Source organism: Microtus oregoni, unplaced genomic scaffold (genome assembly GCF_018167655.1).
Source record: "Microtus oregoni isolate MIOR12 unplaced genomic scaffold, Mior012 000043F_ref0000047, whole genome shotgun sequence".
Classification (NCBI taxonomy): Eukaryota; Metazoa; Chordata; class Mammalia; order Rodentia; family Cricetidae; genus Microtus; species Microtus oregoni.
Genome location: NW_024543210.1, coordinates 12,994,523 through 13,017,426, shown reverse-complemented (window position 1 = coordinate 13,017,426; position 22,904 = coordinate 12,994,523). Strand labels below are relative to the sequence as shown.

The following is a 22,904-nucleotide window of genomic DNA, read 5'->3' as shown; positions in this document are numbered from 1 at the left end:
AACAGCCTTTGTTACACTGACAGACCACATCTGTATTCATACTGTGGAGGCTTCAGGATATCTGTGGTACACAGAGAAAATAAAAGTCTGCCACGCTACTCCCCATGATAAATAACTCCACAGTGCATTTCTAAGTTGGAAGAAGCCTGGCAGCCCCCCTTACTGTGGAAACAAAGAGAGTCCAAATGAAAAGGTTCAGAGATTGGTGGTAAGACTGGTCAGTGGGAGAGCTGGGACTAGAACTCATGTCTGCTGATCCCTAACCAGAGGCTTCACTGACCTCCATGGCCCTTCTACGGCACCAGCCTTGCACTTGAGAAATAAAGCAAGCAAGCAAGCAACAACAAAGTGCAGTGAGACCCTCATTCTCTGCACTGGCCGCTCATTTCCAACATAGCCAATTGTTGTAAACAACTGAGCAGTGAGCCATGTGGAGTGTGGTGATAAATATTCTACCATGCCGGCTCGTGCTAAGCACATGTTCTGATGCAGGGAAGAATGTATGTATACAAATGACTATGCAAGAGCACAAAGACAAAGATGTTCATGCAGGGCTAGCAGCTTAAAGCAGGAAGTTCAGACAATTTCCCTCTTAGGGGATGGAAAACATATGGGCAGAGTACAGGGTAAAAACCAGCTTTCAAGACTGGAAATACTTACTCTCTGGGCCTTAAAAGATGATTGAAATTTGTGTCTGTATTGTTTTTAACATAAGAAAAATACAGAATCTAGGAATCCTAAATCAAATCATGTATCTTTGATGATGGGAAATTAGTTAGGTAAGCTAAAGAAATGAAAATAACAGACTCCAAGTCAACCCTGTGTGATGAAGCCATCACTCGTCTCCATTCATTTTCTCCTCTAGTCCCTGAACTTTAAATTCTGAGTGACCAGTTCTAAACTTTGTACTGGCAGAATGACGTTCTTCAAGTAGAAAGAAATGATTTATGTCAATGGGGCCTCTGAAAAAAGCTAGCAATAAAAATGACTAGCATAGAATTATTTATGTAGATGGGTTTTGTACTTTTCAATTCTGATTGATATATAATAATCATATTTTTTTCTGGGAAATGGCATGGTATTTCAGAAAACTACCTGTTTGGGCAGGACACAGAGATATAGCTAGTGACTTCTGTCTGTGTATGGCTATGAATAATGAGAAATGATTTCAAGTCTTTAACATTTTCCTATACAGAACCATGCAAATAATTACAGATAAACAACCACACTCACCAGAGTAGGCACTGACTATAAGAACTCCGATCTTATCCAGGTCATGTGACTATACTTGAGTCACATTCTGATATACAAAGTAAAACCGGGGAAGCAATTCTACTAGAGTTGGCTCAAGAAAACGATGCACAACAAACTGGCTGCTCCCTGAAGGGCACGGGGGCAGCCAAAGAACACAGTGAGGAATAACAGTTCAAGGGATGCAAATGCTCTGAAGAAACAAACGTCATCTTAAATCACTGTCCTTCAGGCCCGCTGACTCTGAAAAAAAAAATCCAAAAAACAGAGACATCTGTTGGCCCATTTTACCCCAGCTCAGGACGATCCTTCCATCTATTACAGCTGCGACACGAGGCATAGGTAATTTTTTTTTGTCAAGAGAATATGCATCACCCCCTTTGAAAATTGCATTCCTAAACTTCAGCCTCCTACCAACACTCAGACATTGATCATGTAGTATTTAATGAGACATGATGTTCTTATTTACAAACAATTTTAATACCCCCTCCAAAGAGTTAGATGGTCTATGTACTTTGAACTTCCTCCAAGTAATATGAAGGGGATTCTGACATCAAAAATATCATTTATAACTTGAATGTCTCCATGCATGGCTGGAGGGCACTTTGGTGGCTCAGTGTTTCCACTGCACACTGGTCTGTTGCCGTGCGGCTGTGCACTCAGGCCTTTTGAACACACACTTTTCATTTAATAGCTGGGAAGCAGAGGAGGCTTGCTGGAGCTCTTTACCAGTTGGCAGGTGGTGGGAATGTACAAAAACCAACAAATACCAGCACTTACAATAAGATGGAGAAGTAAACATACACACACACACAAGGAAAAAGGCCACTCCCTGATGACAACTGAGGTTAGAAGCAGTCAAGAGATTAATTCATAAAAATCACATGCAGGAAGAGAAGGTTGAAAACAAGCCTACATATGGCCATCAGGATCCAGCCTTAAGCTTAAAGTACTCTTCCCTAAATTGTGGGAAATAAGCCATGAAGAAAACTAGAAATGAGAATTTTTGCCAGCACTGGATGTTTCAAATTGTGACAAATAGACCAACAATCATTTATTAACCACAAGGCAACATGTCAGTGATCAAAATGATGGGAGATAAATCCATAAACTCAAGGAGCTTGAAGTACTTTATGGGGATAATCATAAACACCGCATGTTTATTTAGCGCATACTGATTAACATATAACAATAAATTCTATCCAAGTTTAAGAAAGGAGACACAACTGTCCAATGCAGGGATAAACAGGGTCTACTGAGCAGTGCTGCGGAAGATAGTTCAAATCGTGGCAGGCCAGGTCAGGGCAAGTCCATGCCAGGCAAGGGAAGGAGAATGAGCTGAGAATGCACACCACACAATCAACAGCACAAACAGCATGCCAGGAAAACAGAAATTCAAGACAAGTGAAAGCCAAGCCTGGAAAGGAACCAGATGTTGGAAAGGGGGCCAGATGCTGAAGAGCTAGGTTAAAGAGTTTTAACTGTACTCAGTAGACTCACTAAAGATCTTTTTGAACATAAAGAAGACAGTACTGTGAAGTTTCCAGTAGTTTCGATTAGTGTTTAAGAGGAAATGTGATGCTTGTTTTGATCCCCAAGTGTCTGAAGCAGTCTGGGAAGTGACTTTGACTCCACAGTAACACACGATGCTAGTCAACTCATCACAACTCTTGTCACTTTTTACTGTGTGCAAGAAAAGAATTAACTGAGAACTTCTGAATACAGCATTATCTTGGATGCAGCCTTGGTGACTTTAATGCAAAAATACACAAAGCATAACCACCAGCACCAAGAGGAAAGAAAAGTTGCCAAGTTTCAAATATTGAAAGCAATTCCCCACCCTCCACACACACATTTCTATTTGTTTTGAAACAGGGTCATCCAGGCTAGGCCAGGACTCATTATCTGGTTGAGGCAAGCGTTGAACTCTTGAACCTCCTGTGTTGGCCTCCCAAATGCTGAGATTATAGGTGAGTGTCACATATCCTGCCTAACAATAAAATCTCTAATTACTGTTGCCCCGGTAAAGCAATCATATCTCTATAACAAGACTGAAGATATACATAAACGGCATCGAGGAGATATTATAAAGTAACAGTACAGCAGAGTCACAAAGAGGACAACAGATACAGCGCAACAAAGAAAGAGAAGAAGAAAACTAATGAGAAAATAAAAGGTCACAATGGCCAGGTCACAGATGAAAACAGACATCACAGGAAACGTACGAGGAGACACAGTGAGAAGACTCAGCTGTCAAGAACACACACAGCTCTTGCAAAGGACCTGAATTCAGTACTCTGCACCAATGTCAGGCAGTTCGCAACTGTGTGAAACTCCAGCTCCTGGGAGCCTAATGCCTCTTCTGGCCTCTGTAGACAACTTCACTCACAGCACAAACCCTCACATAGACACACATAACTACAAAAGATTAAAAATTAAAACAAAAAACTTTAAAAGGGACTTCCATCATAAGAATAAACTAGCGTTTCAAAGAAAAGGAAGTTGACTATAAAAATTTTAGCATTGACCCATTATAAAATTTTATTCAGTTACAATGTTCCGGGTAAGTATTTCTGAATATAAAAGGCAAGAGGAAATATGGTTCTTGCGATCCTTAAAAGCAAAAGCTACAGGACATGACTTAGAGATGAGCTTTGAATCCATCTAACTGTAGGACTAACAAGACTGTAAAGGAAGAGGTAATAGCTACAGAATAACCAGAATATGAATTTTAGAAATAAACGTATCTATTGAAATCTACATGGCTTTTTACTTATGCTACAATCAACAGAATGGCCAAATATTCACCAACATTATAAAAACCCTGTTTTGTTCTTGCAGCACTCTGAATTTCCCATGAACATGCCAGTGTTCTTATCAAGTTAGAAACCAAAGTAACGCTCTGCTGCATCATGTCCAAGGAGGTTTGGCTTCTGTTATTTGCTTATGTGGCTTTATACTGTAGTCTGATTTGGTTTACAGAATGAGAGTATGAGAAGGGCAGCCACTTCTGAAAATGGCTACTCTTGGTCTCTAGAAATTTCTCCAGAAGGACCGGGTAGCCATTATATTGAAAGATTGATTCCCGCCCATCAAGTCATTCAAACCACAAGGAACTCTTATCCTGTTGAAATTCCTCCAGCTTCTCCCTTGGAAATGTCACAGCATTGTACATTGTCAAGAGCCCAAGCAGCTCATTTTCATTTTTCTGTGCCGGAAAACCATTTGGAGCACTGACACGGGGATGCTTTTGTTTACGGTGTCTCAGACATTTCTATTTCTTTGGTCTATTTCAATCTGCACAGAGAGGAAATATTTTTCTTTCCCCTTTGAATCCAGTAATTATTTATATTCATATTCTTTTATTTTTAGTTTATAGATAATGGTGTTTATAATAAACTAATTTTTAAAATAATTCACTTTTATGTGTATATACACATGTGTTGAGGCTCCCTTGGAATCAGGACAGTGGCAGATCCTCTGGAGCTGAAGCTACAGGTGTCTGTGCATCACCCAGTGTGTGTGCTGCCTCTGCAAGAACAGCAAACCACCGTAACTGCTGAGTCATTTTCCAGACCAATATAATGGACTTCAACAAGTCAGGCTCAACCAGCTGGAATGCCTTGCTTTGGCTGTATACTATGGTGGTCTCCAAATAGCTTTGGGCATACAACACTAGTAAATAGCACACAATTTGATAGCACAAAATCTACAATAGAAGTATATGCATTTACAGCATGTGCTACTGTATTATTATGTTATCATAAAAAATTAATAGAAAATAGCTAAGTAATTTAATATGCAGATTTTATTATTAATGGCAAATATCTATGCTATCACTAGAAATTATTCATAGCATTTAATAATAATGTGATTTAATTTACTTTATTATTTTGGAACATCTTCACTTAATCCTTTCTGACTAAGTAATTTAAAGTTCAATTTGTTTCAAGACTTGGCTCTAAGAGCTGTCATGGATACCTCATTAAATTATACAGCTCTAAGTGAGACCAGGTGATCATGGCCCTGACACCTTCAGCTTGTAGTTCCATCTACTGATAATGAAAAGGTTAGCCAGTTTTGAATTTGTTAAATTAATATTGTTTTGCTACTGGTGACTGAAATCCAGAAATATATATCTACCTTCTCTGATATCACATGTAGGTTTTGAAAATGTATTAAGGTTTTGGTTTTACAAAAATAAACTTTAGTTTATTCTCTGACAATTTTGTACATGTATATGAGGTATTCTGACTACATCCACTCCCCACCCCCTCCTTTATCCCCCTCTCATTCCCTCTGGAATCCTTCTGCTTCCCAGCACATCCCCTTCTTACTCTCATGACTTGTTTTTAATGACCCACTGAGTCTCAGAATGTGCATGAGATGGCTGTGGATGAATTACCAGTGCCACACTCCTGAAGGCAGACACTGACCCTTTCCCCAGCAGCCAGTCATTACCAACAGCTGCTCCGGAAGCATGCAAGCCATACCTACTGTTACACTTGAAAAAATTAAAACTATAAAAACTGCAGGATGTTCTCTAGCCAGGTCAGGACATTTTATTTTTCAACTTACCAAAACACAGGTATAAAGAGGTTTAATAAGCAACACACATGATTTTGTAAAATAAAGTCTTATTTACAAACATGTTTGCAAAAATGCTCTCTACAAGGTGGTAGAGCAGAGTTTGAACTGGAAGCTGTTAACTTTTTGGCTCATGGTTAAACATTGTCTCTGTCTCAATATAATAAAATATTTTTCCCAAGCCTGGCCTGGTGGTTCAGACATGCAATCCCAGCTACTCGGGTGGCTGAGGCAGGATAACACAAATTTAAGAACTTGCCTGGGCTACACCCAGAATGAGTTTCAGGCCAGCATGGGCAACCCGTGAGGCCTGCCTATAATAAAAACAAACAGGGAGCTGGGCTTATAACTCAGGGATAGGGCACCTGTGTAGCACACAAGAGGCCTGGGTTTAAGGCTCAGTACCAGGAAAAAAAAAATCTATTTTTCTTCAATTCTCTACAAGGTAGCATCCACTATAACCATGTAACAAGCATTTAAAGGTAGCAAATTTGGACAGCATATATATATTTAATCCCTCTCAAAATCTACCACTGTAAGGTAGAAATACATTGATATTCACTGTTCCCCTCATCACAAAGCACCTAAACAGATGCTAATATACTTTAAGAACCTGCTTTTACAAAATCACCTACATTCTCTGCATTCACTTTGTATGCATCAGGGTACATGTTCCTCTTCAATAGCCTCTCAATGGCTTGCCTGTGAGCGAGGCAGCAGATGAATTTCATATATGTCACTGTTAATGATAATGCGCACAATCCTTATTCAAATAACCTGCTTGATAATTTCTATTGAGCAGGGCTGGCTTCAGGCCAGATTCCATTCAATTACTTTTCTCCCAAAAGGGAATATCTGCCAGATGTCCCCCAATATCCATTCCCTCTCTTTCTTCTTCAGTATCAGAACCTCTATGAAGTAGGCACAAGATTGTGCAAAGCCCCTGGCCCTCCCCTGTAGGTACAAGCAGTCTTGAACCTAAGTGTTGGTCACTGGAGTGTAGGGTTGGTATAGACCCTCAGAAGAAGAGTCAGGGCTTCTGTCCTGTCCTCTCAACTGCTGCCATCCAGATAATGTGGCTGAAGTTTCAACAGCTACCCCAGGGCAAGTAGCAGCCAGGAGTTAAAGGCACCAGAGGAACAAGATGGGGAACCCAGGTCCACCGTAACTATGACACTACCATTCAGGCTAGGCTTGCCGACATTTTTGGAAAGAAATGCAGGAATATCTCTTATGATCTTTCAGTATTTGTGTTTTCCTGGATGTTGTTAGTGACTAAACTATTTAACATACCTGGTGACAGTGGACGATGGGCTCAAGCGAGGCAGCTGGGCCCCTCTCTCAGGTCTGCACGCGCTGAAGCTAGTGCCACTAACATTACAATCTGCAGGCTCCCAACACACACTGCTCGTTTTGAAGAGATGCACTTAAGGTGTAGACCGCAACCGAACTGACAGCGGCAGCTTGGGGAGCAAATGAATGAGAGGCCGCCACTGTGCCTTGCTGACCAACGCAGACTGTGTCAAGTACCAACTCACATGGTTCTCCTTCCCCTTTCCTTACAGGCCCCTGCCAAGGAAGTAGCTAGACTCACAGCTAACTACTTATTTTTCTCCTGGACCATAAAACTATGTTGTAAGAAGAAATGTCCAAAAGTGAAAAGTCAGCATAAATGAGGGTTCTCTGTTAAAGTGAAAATACCTGTCAGCAGGTGGTAAATACAAGGGTAAACGGATGGATGCAGCAACCTTAGCACCGTACCTGAACACCTCCAGCACTGACCTCGCCGGTAGCTTGGGAGCCACTCGACTAAACGCCCTTTTGAAATCTTCTAGAGTTAAGAATCCACGATCTAGATGAAAACAAAATATTAAGCATTCACTTACTCCTATAAACCCTGTGAACTATGACTTCAGTCAGTTGTTATGGGAAGTTAAAATTTAACATATTATTAAAATTTAAAAAAAAGCAGTAATTTACAGTTATCTTACATAGGTCATTATACATCCAGTGAATACATCTCCCTGGAAGAATTTCAGAATAAGGTAGTGATACCCTGCCTGCCCTTTGGTGCAGTCCTACATAAACTGAAAGGCCACTGGCAGCTTTGCACTTTCTGGGTCTCTAAGTCCTAGGAAAAGAGTTACTCAGACAGGACTGTAACAATGCACTGGGCTTCGCGTCTCTGTGATCGGCCAAAACATTTCAGGCTCCAAATTCATTGCTTTCCAGCTTGGCATGAGACCTATTATATATTAATATGTAGAGGAAATTACAACCGTAGCCAGTGTGTGAATCTTGGAAGTCACATCTAGCATGGAAAATGATTCTTTCAGTCAGGTATGGGTCAAAGTGAGAGTTGCAAAGTGTCTCCCATATGCCCATGGCAGGCTTGTGGCTTGGACCCCCATATGGCCAGTCCTTTGGTTATCACCCACTACAATACAGGTACAATAGGCAAGCACACAAATCCAGTTAATAATGGTAAATATTTCATGTAGGGCCAGAAACTGAGCATCCTTACTTAGGAAAAGATCCCCACCAACAGCTGTGGCCACAGTCAGAGTGTGGTAGGGATGGCCCATGTTTACTGCACCACAGGGGATACATCCCCATTCCCGATTCCTCAGCAGCAACTCTTCCAGGAAAGCACTTTGCCGACACTTACAGTGCACGTCGAAAGCCGTGAAGATGTGCCTTATCTCATTCCGATAGAGCTGTGCTTCCTTCTTTCTCTGTACGACATGCAGAAACCCCTCAAGTGATATGCCTAGGAGTTGTAGGGGAGAAAAACAGTTTGCCAAAGATGAGTACATTCCTCTTCAGGAAGAAATAAGCCAGACACGAACAGTGATAAATATCACAAAACATTTCAGTTTTATCTTTCACAAAGGGCATTTACTCATAAATGCAGTCAGAAAGACATTATGTTGTGCTACACACTAAGCAAGTACAACCCTAGTAACCAATGGTAAAAACCAGAGACACGCAGGTTCACTGAGCTTCTCAGGGATGAGGAGCCATGACCTTGAAAAAGTCATGGACCCTCTGATGGGTCCAAAAGGCAGGCACAAAATGGCTTATTAAAGAAACTCGCATAATTTGCCTTTCAGTACACTGCTCTAATACCTTTTCTCCCCTAGCCAGATGTCATTTCAGCAGGTTTTTTCCCCCAACTGAGAGATAGGGTCAGAGAAGTAGTTTCTCAAAAGTCAACACCAATTGTATGCCACAGATAAAGGTGGAGAGAATATTACATAAACAATAGAGCTGGCACCATCCCCAGCCTGGATACAGCCCACAACGTGTTCAGCAGCCTCGGGCTCAGCTCCCTGCGACTCTCATAATAAAAGAACCCAGCGTGATGTTATGAGGTTGGGTACTGTGCTTACAGTGTCTATTAAAAAGAATTCTAATGTGATCTTTGTAGCAGGTTTAAGGAGCGGAGCCAAGAATTTAGACATTTTAGTGAACTGAGTCTGAAATATATAGAAAGGGCAGTTCATTTGCATAATGTAGGATTTCCATTAAAAAGTTATCATTTTGTTTTAAAAACAGCCCCAAACTATATAATAAGTATGTGTAACTCTATCGTTTGGGCGGCATAACTAATAACATTGAACCATATGCCTTTCCCAAAACAGCTTCAAGAGTTTGCAATGCTAAAACAATTTTCTTGGGGCTGGAGAGATGGCTCAGTGGCTAAAAGCACAGACTGCTCTTCCAGAGAATCCAGGTTCAATACCCAACACCCACATGGAAGCTCACAACTGTCTGTAACTCCAGAGAATCCAATCCCAAGGCAAAAACACCAATACACATTAAAATAGATAAATAAGTTTAATTTTTCTTTTTTATTTGAGATTAATGATTTATAAGCTTTAAAAATCATGTAGTTTTATGTTTTTAAATGATTATTTTACAATTTTTAAAGACCCACCATGTGCCAGCCACTATAATAAATGCTGGAGGTAGAAGGTGCAAAAGAACATGATTTCAGTTCCCAAGGAAACAGAGTACTATGGGAGGTGGCCATTATGCAATTTGACTGCAAGTGCACACACCCCTGAAAACTGTGGCATGTGCAATGATGGGGAAGAGGGTGAAAGGTTGTACAAGGGGACCCAGGAGTCTTTGTGGCATAGACTCGAGGAGGAGGCTCTTAGTGGAGGAGATATTTAAGCGAAGACCCAAACCATGGAAATACAACAGTGGCTACAGAATGAGAAGAGGAGCAATCCAGGCAGGGGAACAGCATATGCCAAGGCCATGGGGTAGGAAATGAACGAAAGACCATGCAACTAGAATGGCTTCAAAAAGAGAGGAAGAAATAATACACAGAGTTGGCGAGGGACACAGGGCCTGAACTCTCAGTCCTTGGGGACTGCAGGAAATAGCTGGGCGTTACTGAAGTTGCAATAGGAAGTCAGTAGAAGGTTTTCATTGAGAATTGATATGATCTGATTTAGACTTTGGAAAGGCATTTCATGTTCTTGTTTTTGTAAAAAAGGATTGGGAGTAAAAGCAATTATGGGAACGAGCAATGAAAGGGACAGGGGTGGAAGGCCATGCTTTAGAACTGCAATGGCACAACTTGATGATGAGTTAGATGTGACAGGTGAAAGGCCAAATATAACACAGAGGTTCTGTATTGAGTACCCAGTGGTGTGAGGTGTCAGTTAAAGGGATGAAAGGCCCAGGGGAAAAGCAGGACCAGGGGACAGATAAAGTGCTGTGGTTTAGATGTGTTTACTGTATGACACTTTGAAGAGAGCTAAGAGGAAAAATAACCCAGGAAGCCTTACTCTTAAGGGAGCAGGCATTATCTCCCAGCTACATTGTCCAGCAGATATTCAATAAATACAGCCATCCAGATCCACTGGTGTCCAAGGAGGATGCACATTCCAGGATTCTCCCAGAAGACATCAAAACTGGAGGATGCAAAACTCCCTTATACAAAATGATGTAGTGTTTGAGTATAATCCTACACAACTCTCCTATAAACTTCAAGTCATCTCCAGATCACTTGCAGTTGCTTATGTAACTAACATAATCACTATGTAATTGGACTGCATTGTTTGGGCAACAATGATGAAGAAAAAGTACACAGGTGTTCAGTTCAGAGGAATTTTATTTCAAATACTTTCCATTGTAGTTGGTGGCAGTGTAGCAACTTTGGATGCAGAGGGTAGACTGTGCTGCACTGAATTAGCATATGCAGCATTTTTCCATGTAGTTGCTAAGGACAGAGATTGATGCGGCTCCATTCCCATCTAATCACCCTGTGACCAGAGAACATATTTTAAAATGCTAGCTGAGGTTGAAATTAAGTCTAGCCATGCATGTTCCCAAAGATCATATCCATAACTTTAGTTTCATGAACTCCAAAAGCTAATAAATTAAATCACACCCAGAGTTGCTGAAACTCCTGAATAATTTATTCACGGGCGGTGCGCATTCTATAAGATCTATCAGCGTCCTACCTCAGCCCATGGTCCAGCCCCTCTAACAAGCATCCTGGTGCTTCCTGCACCCACAGGTTCTTCGTGAATCCTGTAAGACCCATCAACATCCTATCCCAGGTCAAGAAGCGGCCCCTCTAACAAGCATCCTGGTGCCTCTTGCATCCACAGGCTCTTCGCACGTGCGAACACACTGCCTGAAAGCACCTTTTTCTTTACTTCTCCTAGTGAATTCTTATCACACATCTCCTTCCAGATGCTACTGAAGTATCGCCTTCACTTTAAAGGTTCTCTGATGTTGCTCAGCTGAGTCCCTTTGCTGCAACCAGCAGTCCAGAGGTCACAACACACTAAAGGAATTGCTTGGGCTCTATGGCAGTGGCCTGACCACATGTTTAGCTGAGAGATGGTAGGGAAAAAAGATCATGTGCTATTTAAAAATTCATTCCCAGTGTTCAGCATGAAACCTGTGTGCAACAGGCATTCATTACATGCTTGCCAGGTAAGTAACATGTACTGAATAAATAAGAATAATTATGGAGATATCATTTCTAATTCTCAGCAAAAAAAAAAAGAAACATCAAGATATATGTTTTGAACCATCTTTAACTCCAGAGAGTAATGGCAAAAAGTGAGTCTTTTTTTTAAATTACATGGCCAGTAAAATAAACTATCACTTTAAGAAAAAAAAATAGGATTCAGAGAGAAAAGAAATACATTCATGCCAAAGGTCTGCTCTGATCACTGCAGCTCACTCAGAGAAATGAGGGGCAGAGTATAGCTGCATAGGTCACTGTGTGATTCATAAGGAAAGAGAGCATATGAATGCTGTGGTCTTCTTTAATTACATATTCAGATAACACAGCCATATTTGGAGTTATAAAGTATATATGTCATCATTTCACAACTGTATAGTATAAAGAGCAAATGTTCTTTGGTTTTTAATAGGAAAAAGTATTTAAATTGTATGTTTACTACCACTTAAAATGAAAATCTAATAACACAAATAACACTATTCTGAATAATCATGTCTTTTCATACTGTTTTCCCCACAGTCATATACCTCCTATTTTAAACAGTGGGAGGTCTGTAAACACATGGTCCACAGCACGCTCTCGGGTTGCTTCCCAGGGCCACACACATCTCAACCAAGCCTCTTTTCTGAAGACTAAGTTTTCATTTAGTACAGCTTTCTTGCTGCAATACTACAATCGCTTTCCAAAGCTAACACTTAATAATTTACTATTCTAAAGCTTTGCAGCAGACACAGTGATGTAAGGCTTGTAGATCTTGCTGCCTTTTAAATGGCCCAGGAATAGAATTCCTACTACTAGCTCCACCTGCTGTCGCAATATTCAAACCGAAAATTACCACTTCAAAAAGACTCTCAATAACTCCATTTATGTCAGATTTCATACCAAATGCATTATCTGTGCCCCCACCACCACAAAGAAAGAGAGTATGTTCTAGAAAATTCTAAATTCAGACACAATATCGAGTTCTCCGTGTACACTGTTCCACTTACAGTTATCTACACACACACCACCGGAGTTACAAATCAGGGTCACGACACTGGTGACATCAAGAATTGCAGGGTCTGGCTGTTTGTGCTCTCCAACAGGTCTACAGAGGTGTACAAAACCTGGATTCTAATGGTGTTTTGTAGACTTTTTTTTTTCTGTTAGCAAGATCTTTTCTAATGACAAGACAGTTCCCACATTTCCTTGTGTGGCAGTGTCACTGGGGGTGGTGGCCTCACAAGACGCCAAACTGAGGCTCACAGTTTAGGAACTGTTAGCTTCCTGCCGTGCTGGCAAATATAAGACAGATAATCCAAAGGAAACAGAGGTTTATTCTTGCCTCTGGTTTCAGAGAGTCCAGTCAACGACCCCTAGCTACTATTATCATGGTTGGAGTGCATGGTGGGAGAAACTGTCCTTTTGATGGTATCAGATATCTAGAAAGAAAGAGAGCCCCGATAGCCCCTTCAAGGGCACACCTAGTTTCCTGGCTGGCCCCTGCTCCCTAAAGGCCCCACCACCACAAAGGATCATCACGGGTTAGTGACCCAGCCGTGAAGACACACAGCCTTTGAAGAACATCGTGAAGTTCAACACTTTCTACAAATCCTTCCTGATTCTGTAAGTCTAGGCATTTTCTACACATCTGGAAAATATGTCCTTCCGCCTTGTAACCTATCCTAGGCGAAATGAATGCTTTTCATGTTCTGTGATGATGATTCCTGGACTACTTAATATGTGTGATACAGATACCCATATAGCAAGAGACCACGAAGGTGAGTTTTTCCCTACTTTTTGAAAAGCTGTTTCCTACGAGGGTAATCAGCCTTCACCACAGGAGTGAATGTATTCAAAAATCGAATAAAACTATCAAATTTTTTTCTTTGAAAGTTCCATTATGTATATCTTTTTGTGGGTCACAGTTCTAAGCTTCAGGGTCAGTGCACGCAGAGAAATCCTCTTGAGAATGAAGCAGTCTGGTGTCTGGCTATCATAGGGAGCTCAAATTAGAAACTGCAATAAACCCAGGGAGAGTGAAGGAAAAAACAATAAAAATGCCAGGTGATTTGGCTGAGAGGCTGGTCCTAGGACTGGCGAAGAAGGCAAAGTTCATGCTCACTAGACCAAATATTAATTTCCCAAGAACTGAAATGCCTAAAACCAAGGCCTTCAAAGGAAGAAGTAGCATAATGTAAGGCTTTTCTAGTTTGAGGAATAAAATTCAGATTATTTGGAAGCCATGCACTGTGGGGCGGTGCACTGTGTCTGTATAAAAAGACTGTAAGGACGAAGACAAAAGTGACACCCACATGCTCAGTTGTCAGAGCAAGGGATAAGGAAAACCAGACGACTGATATTCTCTTCCAACCGCCTGCAGCAAAGCAGGATAAAGAGAATGGGATCTATACTGTTAGAAGAAATCAAGCTTTCCTCTATCCCTGGGCGGAGGAGACGTGTTACAGCAGCTTAGAGATCTTATTCCTATGAACAGACAGGAGTCGTTACATTTTCATTATGGTCTCCTGACCATAAAGCATCAAAGGTGCTCGGTGCTAAGAGTGCCAAGTCCTGCCTCATTCGGCAATTTAAAGTCTCAGCCTTCTCAGAGAACTGGCCCTTAACCTCCTTCCCGGCTCTCAGCTGCATGAGGCCAGTGAACGGGCAGAATGGGGGTCATTTCCACCCATGTGCTATATTCCTTGTGGGGCAGGAGGTGGCAGGACTCCAACCAATTCTGATTTGGGAAGGATGCTTTCTAAATAGCTTGAGACATGGCAGATCAGGGTGTCCAGATCTAAGAGGACAGTTTTGGGACAGCATTGCTACAAGAAGAAAAACAGAGACCTGAGAATAAACGCCATGGGGGAAAGAATCGACGAGAGGTGTGAGGGAGGGGGCCTTCTCCACAGCCCAGCTGCAGAGTAGCAGTGACCAACACCCCAGCAAAGTCACTAAGATACTCGGGGCTTCTATGGGAGTGGGGTGGATGGGGAAGTCTGAATCTAGGCTGAGTTAGGATCCACAGGAGCTCGAGGAGAGCTGCTGGCAACTCTACATTCATTTTCTGCAGCCTCCTCTTGACTCCACCCGTTACCCAAATCCTCCCCATCTTCAATGTCTGCTTCCAGGAAGGAAGTTCCCTTCTTCTCAGGTGTCTACAGTATTAGCACAACATTCAGTCACAGAAGAAAAGGCAATAATCTTTCCAGAACTTCCCTTAGGTCAGGGTCTGTCTCCTAATTCTTTCCTGTCCCTACAAGGAAGATATTTCCCATTCTCTAAAGGGAGAATGAAATAAACTTATGGATGTCTATATGCGGGCAACACATCTGGTCTTCAGATTATGATTTCAAGATGCAGCAACTCCAGTCTATATGTGGCTTCCTACACAGAGAAAGAACTACAAAGTTCAATAAGATGTGGAAGGCTTCACTCCTGCTATCTCTTGACATTTGTTCTCAAACAGGAGTCTGATAACTCAAGATACACACAAGTACAGGACCTAAAAGACTAGAAATGGAAATTTAAATTTAGAAAAATATATTTACTCAGCTAACAAATCAGACAAGACAGTAATAGACAAGGCACACAAGCCAACTGACCATTAACCTAATCATCTACAAATTATTTTTCAATTGAACTTACACTGGATAGCATGACTGAGTCAAATAGTCCATAATTACCATGATGATGAATCAATCCCTTTGATTTTCCCATCATTCAAATCTGAAGGTTAAAATTAACTTCCAGGAAAGACTTTGCTTGTGTAAGTATGAAAGTAAAAGATTATTTTTAAAGAGGCTATGATATAAGTAAACAAAAAAAATTTGCAATGTAGCCTTCAAACAAAATCAAAATTCTGAGGTACTTTATCTGGGCTCTTCCCACCAGCATTGCGATAAAAATGAAGATAACTGTGTGAAGACTCCACTGAGCATGCTCACTAGGTTCTTATCTGTAGTGCTTGTTCAGCATACAGTGAGCAAGCAAAAGCACCGTTAAATTTACATGCTGCTATTCAAACAATGCCCTATGGTTCACCCTACAATGGTGGCAGATCATCTGGGAGTCTCATATTCAGAGCACAAGGTCTTTGACTTTCATAGAGCCATGCTGACATGTCCTGGCATTAAACATGAACCTACCCTAAAGAAAACTTAAGGGACAGCTGCAAAAGTCACTACTGTATGTACTGAACTGTCTGTGGGCTTGGATATCCACTCAGTAGCCTCTTCCCATAAGAGAGCATGGAAGAAATGCCCCAGGCCAGGGACTGGCTGTCTAGAAGGTGTTTCCTGTGTGGGCACTGACTACTGTACCTGCTTGTTTCTCTATTTGCTCTGGATGCTAGGATTCAGAAGGAAGTCTGAAACTGTGACTGCTGATATCGAACCTGCTGATTTGCCATTTGTAACCTGACAACATTCCTTATTTCAACTATCCTGTTCCTTAGGGGAGTGAATATCAGCCCTGGTCCTGCTGTGACCATAAACATGACCCATGGCACTATTGAAAATCAAGGGAAGAGTTTATCAGGTGGCCATGACAGCAAGTTCCTAGTCAGTTGTAGCATTCTAGGCAAACGATTTAACTACTCTAAACTTCATATTTTTAATGTCTCAAAGGGAGGGAGTAATTGATAAAATCATAAAGTTGATTAAATAGCTACCACAATGTGCTCGTTACAGATCTGCATATATTGTCAAGAAATGACACCTGTAATTATTGTCTATAAAATAATAAATAATGTAACACATGCAAAAGTCTTCTCTAAAGACTTGTACAAATGCCAGCTGTATGTTCTCTTACCTCTTTTCTGTACCAGTCTCCTCATCTTAAAACAGGGCACAGGTGAGTGTTTCTAGGCTTCTTCTAGTTCCAGTTTCTTTCAATAATGTAAGACAAGCTGTGAGCAAAACCTTCTGAGTAAGGAAGCCTGTATACTGACATCCATCTCGTTAGTCATCTGTCACTTCTTTAACTAGATGGCTTGACTTTTTTTTCTCAAGTCCTTTGTCTTGGCTACTCTAGTTGGTTGATATTCAAACCCACTTGCCCATTGGGTGACAGAAGTAAAAATCCATACTACCTCTTCGCTACTCATTTGGGAATACCCCCAGATTCTCCCAGAAAGTACTTTTGTTCCAGCTATCCTATACCTTATTACTAACAGCGTTGATTCAACTTTGCGTTTTTCTTCATTTTCATAAGAGACTTCTAACAGACACGACCCATCTTCTAAGAGGACTACAAGTCCTTGTAAGTCAAGACCTGGGCACCCAGGTACTGTCCCAAACTGGAGTGAGGTGCATCTTCAGAACACTGCCCTTATTTAGGAACAAGTGAGTCAAGGTGAATCTAGAACATGTGTCTAGACCTCATCTAGGAAGCTCTAGTGTCAAAGAACCCTGCATAGACACCTGCTATGGCCTTGACTTGAAGAACAGCTGTGGAGCCATGTATGGTGATAAAGGTCTGTAATGTCAATACTTGGAAGGTGCAGGCATGAGTTCAGGGTCATCCTTGATTATGTAGAAAGACTGAAGCTAGTCTGGGCCTCATGAGATTCTGTCTTTAAAAAAAAAAATCCTTTGGGTAGCAGAAAGAGAATTCCCAATCACAAATACCCAGAAGAACTTTGAGGAAAGGATTATCAAAATAGGTACAAAAGCTATTTCAGAAAGCTAAAGGGCCGACACTTAACTCCTTCAATGTAAAATCACTATGGAGAGATTCTGGAGAGAGTTAAGAGGTTAACAGCCCTTGCTGTCCTTGCAGGATACAGGTTCAGCTCTCATCCACATGGTGGCTCACTACCACCAGGCACAAACATACATGCAGAAAAAAAACACTCATAAACATGAAAATAAAATAAACGTGAAAAACACACTATGGAGAGAGACAACATACTTGAAGACATTAAATCTCTCCATAATCCACTTCTTTCAAGAGAAATGCCAGGTGGCAAATGTGACCCTTGTGATCTACGGGGAAGAAAAAGAGTTGATGGTGTGAAATTGGTTTAGGATTGGCAGTTCTAATAGAATGAATTCATGTTAGCAGCGGAGTTGGATGGTTACTTCTGGCAGAATAGCTATTTAACTGTTTCTCTTAGATGTCTGTGGCCTGGAGTCACAGCAGTCAAGTAAACACGAGCTAAAGCTGCATGGGGAGGGAGAATTGTGCCCTAGTTATAAATCTATTCCTTTAATCCCGAAGAAAGAGATGCTCTGAGAAAGATAATTTGATATTGATCTCAAGACTGGGAGAAGGGAAAATGCTAGAAGCTTGGAGACGAAAGCAGGTCTTCACAGTCAATTTTGGAACAAGACACAAAGCACCTACATTTGATCTCAACCTTCCAAACTAATCCTTCCGCTGCAACCCCCTGAATTTCTCTGATATCTAATTTACTTAGTGACCTTTTGAAATATTCTTTAACACTAAATTATGGAAAGAAGCATCCTAATGCTTTGGTTGAGAAATGGTTGTGAGAGCCATTCTTTGATAGCAAATGCAAGGATACACATACTGGAGTAAGTCCCCAAGCCTATTATCAAAGTTAGAGACCCCTAAGTCTGTTTTCAGTTCTGGAAAACTCAAGGTGAAGCAACCCTTTGGCCATAATGAATCTGAGAAAATGGGTCAGAATAAGGCAGTCTTCATTACACACAGAAATCAGGCACAGCAGACACCGTGCCAATGTACTGACTGTGGAATACTTGTGCCTGCACATTAACGCTGTCCCAAGAAGCTCCCCAACTGCTGCAACTGACAAGCACTCTGAATGAAGTCAGCATGCAACCACTAGAAAGTTAGCAAGGATGGTGACTTCATGACAAAAATTATCTTCTACCACAAGTCAACCTCTCTGACATGAGACCTAAGCAAACGAAAAGAAGAGGGAAGTAGAGGCAGCATGGCATGAAGCAGCCATTAGCTTCACTGCAGAGCACACACACACAAAAGGAAATGCTTCTGGAACGAAGGAAGGAAACCTTACGCCAGAATTCATGCTTCAATACCACCCCACTTTTTGCACTGGGGTGAAACCCTATGAATTCAACTTAAATGGAAACACTTTTTCATGTAGTCATGTTTACTAAATGTGAGAGAGAATTTACTAGGAGGAGCCCTAAGAAAATACTGAGCATAGAGAAAGTTACCCTGAAAATTGACATTTGTGCCGAACTCACGGCACAGTAAAGAACTGGGAAGTCCGTCTTTTAGAACCCACACTTCTCTGTATACCTCAGAGAAATGAAGAAAATCAAGCTATTATCCCAGTTCATCCCTTCAGTAAAGGAAAGAACTTCTTCAGTGTGGGGCTCTAGCTCAATTGGCAAAGTGCTTGCCAAGCATGCAGGAGGCCCTAAGTTCAAATCTCAACTCTGCATTAAACCAGGTATGGTAGACAATGCCTAACATTCCAGAACTGGGGAGATGGGGACATTGTCAGCTCCTTAGAGAGCTTCAGAACAGCTTGTGCTGCATGGAACTCTATCTCAAAGAAGGACAAACAACAACTAAAGTACAATCCAACAACAACTAAAAATTCTTCATGGAGTTAGAGCCTTAGTTCAGATCAGAAAACATATAAAGACAGAGAGCTATGGAAAAAGGATGACTGTTACGGTGTCTTCAGCCACAGTCAGACTTCACACAGAGGAAAAGTCAAAGGACAGAGATAAAGCACAAAAAATAATGAGCAAGGGGAAGACCCTTGTCCAGGCAGAATAGTCCATTGGCTATTGGGACTATTGCCTATCAGGGGACTCTTGGGACAAAGAAACCAATCAGCACTAAAGAAGCAGGAAGGCCTCCTGCCAAAAGACAAAACTCTTTGTAGACTGGATTATAAACACAGAAACCTTAAGAGGAAAAAAATGCAGGAAAAGTTTCACCAAGATATTACAACTAACTGGAGCATCAAAGAAACAGTATTTTAAATATTTTGAAAGTGTGAAAATTTCAACAGGAAATTAAAAGCCTGGGAAAACTATATTAAGTTAGGGATTAGGTAAAACATCTGTTCTTCTGAAAATATTGTTCTAAAATCCATACTTTATATGAGGCATCTAAGTAACCCCTAGTATCACTAACAGTAAAGAAGGTTTCGACTTGGTCAGTGGAAAGGTCAATGTGTGAAGAGTTTTCAGTAGTCCTGATGGAGACATCAGGAATGGTGTCTGTGGAACTGATACTTACACAAGATTTGCAGCAATAAGACCTGCAATTGCAAACAAATACAAGAGCCTGAGTAAGACTATTGAGTATTACTCATTAGCTACTACAAATGTGTACAGAAAAGATTTACTTGCTTTTCTTCACATTTTCTAAAATTTCAAATGTAAAATTTCACAGTGTGCAAAAGTAGAGAGGAAAAATACAGCACATGCCCAGAGAAACAAGATTATGATTTAATAAATGTTTGGAAGAAAGCGAGCATAGACTGTAAATTCTACTACTTAATATTCTTTCTTTGATATTTCGTAGACTTCAGCACTGGAACCATCCAGGCCTACCTAGACCTTTCTTTACAGGAAGGGTTTTTACTCAGAATTCAGTTTCTTTAACAGAACTGCTCCCATTATCTCCTTCTTCTGGGCTTTCTAGCAGGTTGTCTTTCAGGAAATCTAGTGTTTTCATCTAAGCTGCTAAACTGTTGATATAACCTTGTATATCCTAATTATCCTTTAAATAACTATGGGATCTGTCACTGTCATTCATGAGACTGGTGATTCGGATGCCCCACCTACGTGCTTTACGGTTTTATTGATTCACTAATAGAATAAATAAGTCAGCTCTTAATTCCTTTGTCTTTCTCTTCACAGTCTCACTGATTTCCACTTTAATCTTTGTCATTTCTTCCTTCCATTTACTTGGGGCCTCATCTGCATTATATGTATAAATACATGCACATATAGCCAGACTAGCTGTTCCTTTTGTAGTTAAAAGTCAAAGGTGAGGTCACCAATTTGAGGCTGGTTTTCTTTTTCATAAGACAGAAATTTAGCACTACTTCCTAAGTACTATTTCCAATACATCTCATAAAGATGTGAAATGTTTCCTTAAAGTAAAAATATTTTCTAACTCTTCCCTTTGATTTTATTTGACTTATGAGTTATTTATAAGCATGCCGCTTAGTTTCCAAATAGCTGGAACTTTTCCTGGACAGGCCCTGCTATTGATTATAATTCAACCACAAAGAGTAAATATACTGTAAGATGTAATCTGCTGTATGCATGTGCTGTGAAGACTTGGGAGGAACTTGCCTGGCAGTTCCTGATGGGAGAACTCTCCAGACGACAACTGGGTAAAGCTGGAGGTTGATGGTGCTGCGGGTCTTCTTTAGCCTCACTGACTGGAGTCTACCTGCTCTATCATCCACAGGAATGAAGAAACGCCAACCACCATTGAGGACTTACTGTTTCTCTCCTCCGTCTCATCTGTCTTTCCTTTCATGTACTCAGAGTTTTGAATGGTGATGTAGATGTTCAATACTGTTTAGTATTCTTGATGGACTCTGGAACGCCCATGCTCATCCTGCGTCATTCCTTCTCCTCGTTTACTGTACTTTACCTTAGCTAGTTTCCTCCCCATCTATATCAGTTCTATAGATTTTCATCCTCTTAACTGTGCTCTATAATTAAAGTGGACTGTTTAGAAATAAACCAAAAAGTGAGGAGAACTCTCTGTTCAGCGAAGTTACCAAAATGTTACACCAAAAACCAGTTCTGTAGTAAAAGGGGGAGAAGCTATTAAGGACATTACTAGATCAACTGGTAAAATAGAATATAGATGGTAACTTAGATAAAAAGCAATGTATTGGGGGAGAAAGATATAGTATAAGAGAACAGATAAGGCAAATGGAAGCTATTAGCAATAAATGAATTTGGATAAAGGACATAAAGCTGTTTTCTTACTACTTTTGTTTTGTAGCTTTTGTACGTTTTAAATTATTTCCCAAAGAAAGGCACAGTTTTGAAAAATCAACCCATCGTGATCTGGATCCTAGCTCCTCAAACAAAACAGTGTTTGCCTTCTCACTAGTTGGCTCGATCTGCCTCCCCCAATCCTTTCTCCTTCATCAGACCATTTTGTTAAGCACAGAAAGAGGTTCTTCCATCTTAAGGAAAAAACAACAACAACAACAACAAAACAAAACAACAACAACAACAAAACCAAAACAACAACAACAAAACAAGAGCCAAGCAGTGATGGCACACACTTTTAATTCCAGCACTCAGGAGGCAGAAGCAGGTGGATCTCTGTGAGTTCAAGGCCAGTCTGGTCTACTAGAGCTAGTTCCAGGACAGGTCCAAAGCTACAAAGAAATCCTGTCTCAAAAACAACAACAAACAAAACAAAACAAAACAAAAACCCAACAAACGAAGCATCCCCTCACCCAAGGCCACTCCAGACTTGCTGAATGCATCTGCGCACACCATAAATTTGTTGCTTCACTTTTACACTTGTATCTCCACGCTGCTTTAGCAGGCTGGTGACTGCACCACACGCTCTAATCTGCTTGCCAGAGTCACACATACTTCCAGGCTGCCAGCTCCAGTGGCTACTCCTCACTCTGCTACCTGGCCTGTGAGCAGCATTTAGTAACGCTGGCCACTCTCTACTTCCTCTGGCTTTTCAAACAACATTTATGGTTTTCCTTCTGTCATTCCCAAGTCTCCTTTACCCTTTCCACATCCTTTACCCAACTCTATTAATTACAGTTCCTAAGTTATCCACTTATCTCTGTCCACATAGTTTCATCCCATGCATGATTTTTTTTTAAAAAAATCATCTACACGCTAATATTCCCAATTTTATTTCTTCACCCCAGAACTCCCCTGATGATGCGGGAGTGTCATATATCAATCTGTTGATTTCATTGGTTAATAAAGAAACTGCTTTGGCCCTTTAATAGGACAGAAAATTAGGTAGGCGGAGTAGACTGAACAGAATGCTGGGAGAAAGAAGCTGAGTGAAGGAGTCGCCATGATTCTCCCACTCCAGGCAGACACAGGTTAAGATCATTCCTAGGAAGCCAGCTCGTGGACTACACAGATTAATAGAAATGGAT

General features: G+C 40.9%; 1 protein-coding gene across 1 annotated transcript in view; it reads right to left on the bottom strand.

The window, feature by feature from the left end:
- Window positions 1–22,904, bottom strand: part of Efcab11 (EF-hand calcium binding domain 11) — a 174,062-nt gene that overhangs the window by 140,747 nt on the left and 10,411 nt on the right. The window contains exons 4-5 of the mRNA XM_041633383.1: window positions 8,507–8,608; window positions 7,600–7,690 (exon numbers count right to left, since the gene is read on the bottom strand). Coding sequence (XP_041489317.1) covers window positions 7,600–7,690; window positions 8,507–8,608 — 193 coding nt within the window. The remainder of the gene's footprint in view (window positions 1–7,599; window positions 7,691–8,506; window positions 8,609–22,904) is intronic.